Source organism: Perkinsus marinus (genome assembly GCF_000006405.1).
Source record: "Perkinsus marinus ATCC 50983 genomic scaffold scf_1104296952136, whole genome shotgun sequence".
NCBI classification, from domain to species: Eukaryota; Perkinsozoa; order Perkinsida; family Perkinsidae; genus Perkinsus; species Perkinsus marinus.
Window position 1 is genome coordinate 120,219 of NW_003208996.1, and position 2,335 is coordinate 122,553.

General features: G+C 45.6%; 1 protein-coding gene across 1 annotated transcript in view; it reads right to left on the minus strand.

Moving 5' to 3' along the window:
* Positions 1–1,474: 1,474 nt before the first annotated feature.
* Positions 1,475–2,335, minus strand: part of Pmar_PMAR024160 (myosin heavy chain, putative) — a gene marked incomplete at both ends in the record, with an annotated part of 2,307 nt that continues 1,446 nt past the window's right edge. Inside the window, 2 exons of the mRNA XM_002777274.1 lie at positions 1,475–1,558; positions 1,828–1,944. Coding sequence (XP_002777320.1) covers positions 1,475–1,558; positions 1,828–1,944 — 201 coding nt within the window. The remainder of the gene's footprint in view (positions 1,559–1,827; positions 1,945–2,335) is intronic.

The window sequence follows — 2,335 nt, forward strand, 5'->3', positions numbered from 1 at the left end:
AGCGGTGCCAGGTAGTAGCGAGGTCTTTCGACTATTTCTCGTTCATATGTAGTCGATTTACAATATTAGAATCAACATGTCATCTGCGACTGTCAGGATGGCGTCTAAGAATGAGTCAGGGGTCTTCACGAGGCCGTTGCCAGTAGCGGCAATGGCGCTTACAGCTGTGGGGGGAGTTCTCACTGCATGGTTCTACTTGGGGATAAAAGGCCTCCCTAGGCTGTGACGCAGGTAACGCTTCACGTGACTTCGTCTCGACTTTGAGATTTGTTTAGGTATGCTAGTAACTGCTGCTGTCTATCAATTTTGAGCTCACAAGAGTTCACCACTCGAAGAAAAATAATTGATTGTTTATTATCACTGCCTTTTGCATGTTTAGAGACGTGACGCACCCACAAATAAGCGCACACTGTGGTCTCTTGAACTAGAAAAGTGTCGAGTTGGGGTACTATGCATAGGAAACGATGCGTTTACTACACATGTCGACAGTCAGTCATTTTGAGTGCAAACATATAGCACGTCCTTAATCATCTCTTTCACATGGTATTTGGGGGTCTGGTAGTTCGGCCGGGAGCGAGAATCTCGAGGCGTATCATAACGATCTGTTGAATAGAGATGTGGAGAAGTTTCAAGGGTTGTAGAGAAGCTTGGAAGCCCAAGACATGACATGGCGATTCTGGAGCTCTCAATACTCCTGAAGAACAGGAATATCTACTCCTGATATGAGTTTCTGGCGATCCCACTGATATGGTCTCCAAAACAGGTCCCAGTTATTGATGAATCGCATCGCATCGCAATCGCTCTTGAACTCGTCACTTGACGTTCATTGATTTACTACCTTCAAAAACCAGTCCAAAATTTAGGACCGAGGTTATATACACCTGAGCGATGCTTAGCGGATTTTCCCACATCCATCATACTGTTCAATGACGGCTCGCATCGAGGGCTCCCATGCAATACGAGGCCCTTGTATTGCATACCTTTGTTACAAGAGGCTCATGTTTCCAACAACAATTTGGAGTTGGAGTCCCGCAGCTGTTCCTAGAGTTGATGTTTAGACGGCCTGAATAATATTTAGGGTTGATGTTTAGTTGAATAGCATTCCTTATTTCCCGCACTCTAGTTACGGTATCTTGAAATGACGCTGAATCGATTCGACATCCTCATCTCAACAGATCACACAGCGTGGTTCATTCATGGTAACATATGCTGTTCGCTCGGCGTGTAACGCAAATCAGGTTGTTGCATGTTCGAGCTAGTGTAAGTGAATGAGAGTTCGCCTTCTACTATTAGAGAACTACGCAAAGAGTGACTGTTGTTCGGATGAATTGTAAAACAGAGTGCTTGCCTAAAACGGTTATCGGTAGCACACTGCTATCTGAAAGTGTGACAGTAATATACATAATTATTATTACTTAAACTAACACGACATCATAGAAATCTCATCGACAAGCACAACCCTTCCGGGTATTAATTACTTGAGCTTCCCCCCGAGCTCTAATGAAGAAATAAACTCTTCCTCAGTGAACGATAGCAATCGAGTAGCTTCCACATGAACCTATGGAAAGAGTCTTTTACTGTCATCCAGTGAAACGAGGGTTCAAACCAGTGTTGGACTAGTTGTTTGGTTCTCTCAGCTGAGCTCAGGAGCTTCCTAACTTCATTATGAAGATCTACTTTGAGTAGAAGTGCAGAATAACCAATAATAATTCCCCAAAATTTCGACATTGTCACCAACACACGTAGTCGACCATATTCATATTTCCAAACACTGAGTAAATCTTCAGCGACCATCACTAAACTTCAGCACAACACACTGCGCCTCACCTTCTGCCGCTTCAACACGTCAATGAATTTCATCTGCTTCTTAAATGCTCCAACCAGTTCAGCTCGCTGCCGTTCCAATTTACAGAGTCCGGGGCCTCTCCCACCTATCCTCTGCTGCTATCCCGAAATGCTCCATCACGAAACAAGCTGACTGACCAACTATGGTCATCTGAGAGGCACCACTAACAAGCTAAAGCTGTCCACTCCCGAAACCCGCTATGGTCAGTTGAGAGGCGCTACTAGCAAACCAAGCGGCTTAGCCTAAGCCCGCTCACTCCCATTTCAACGAGTCTTACTCCCATAATGGGAGTCCCATGCCTGCGAGAGCCTTTTGCGCTCAAACGGGTACAACTTTCTCATGAACTGCTTCTCAAGCCCGGTGGTGGGGACGCGCAGCTGCAATTTCACCCAGCCCTTATGGGTGTTTGGTTTCTTGAAGAAACTTTCTTCCCTTTCTCCCGGCAGGTGATCTGACGCTCCCTCGTATGAGACTCCATAGGACCAGTCT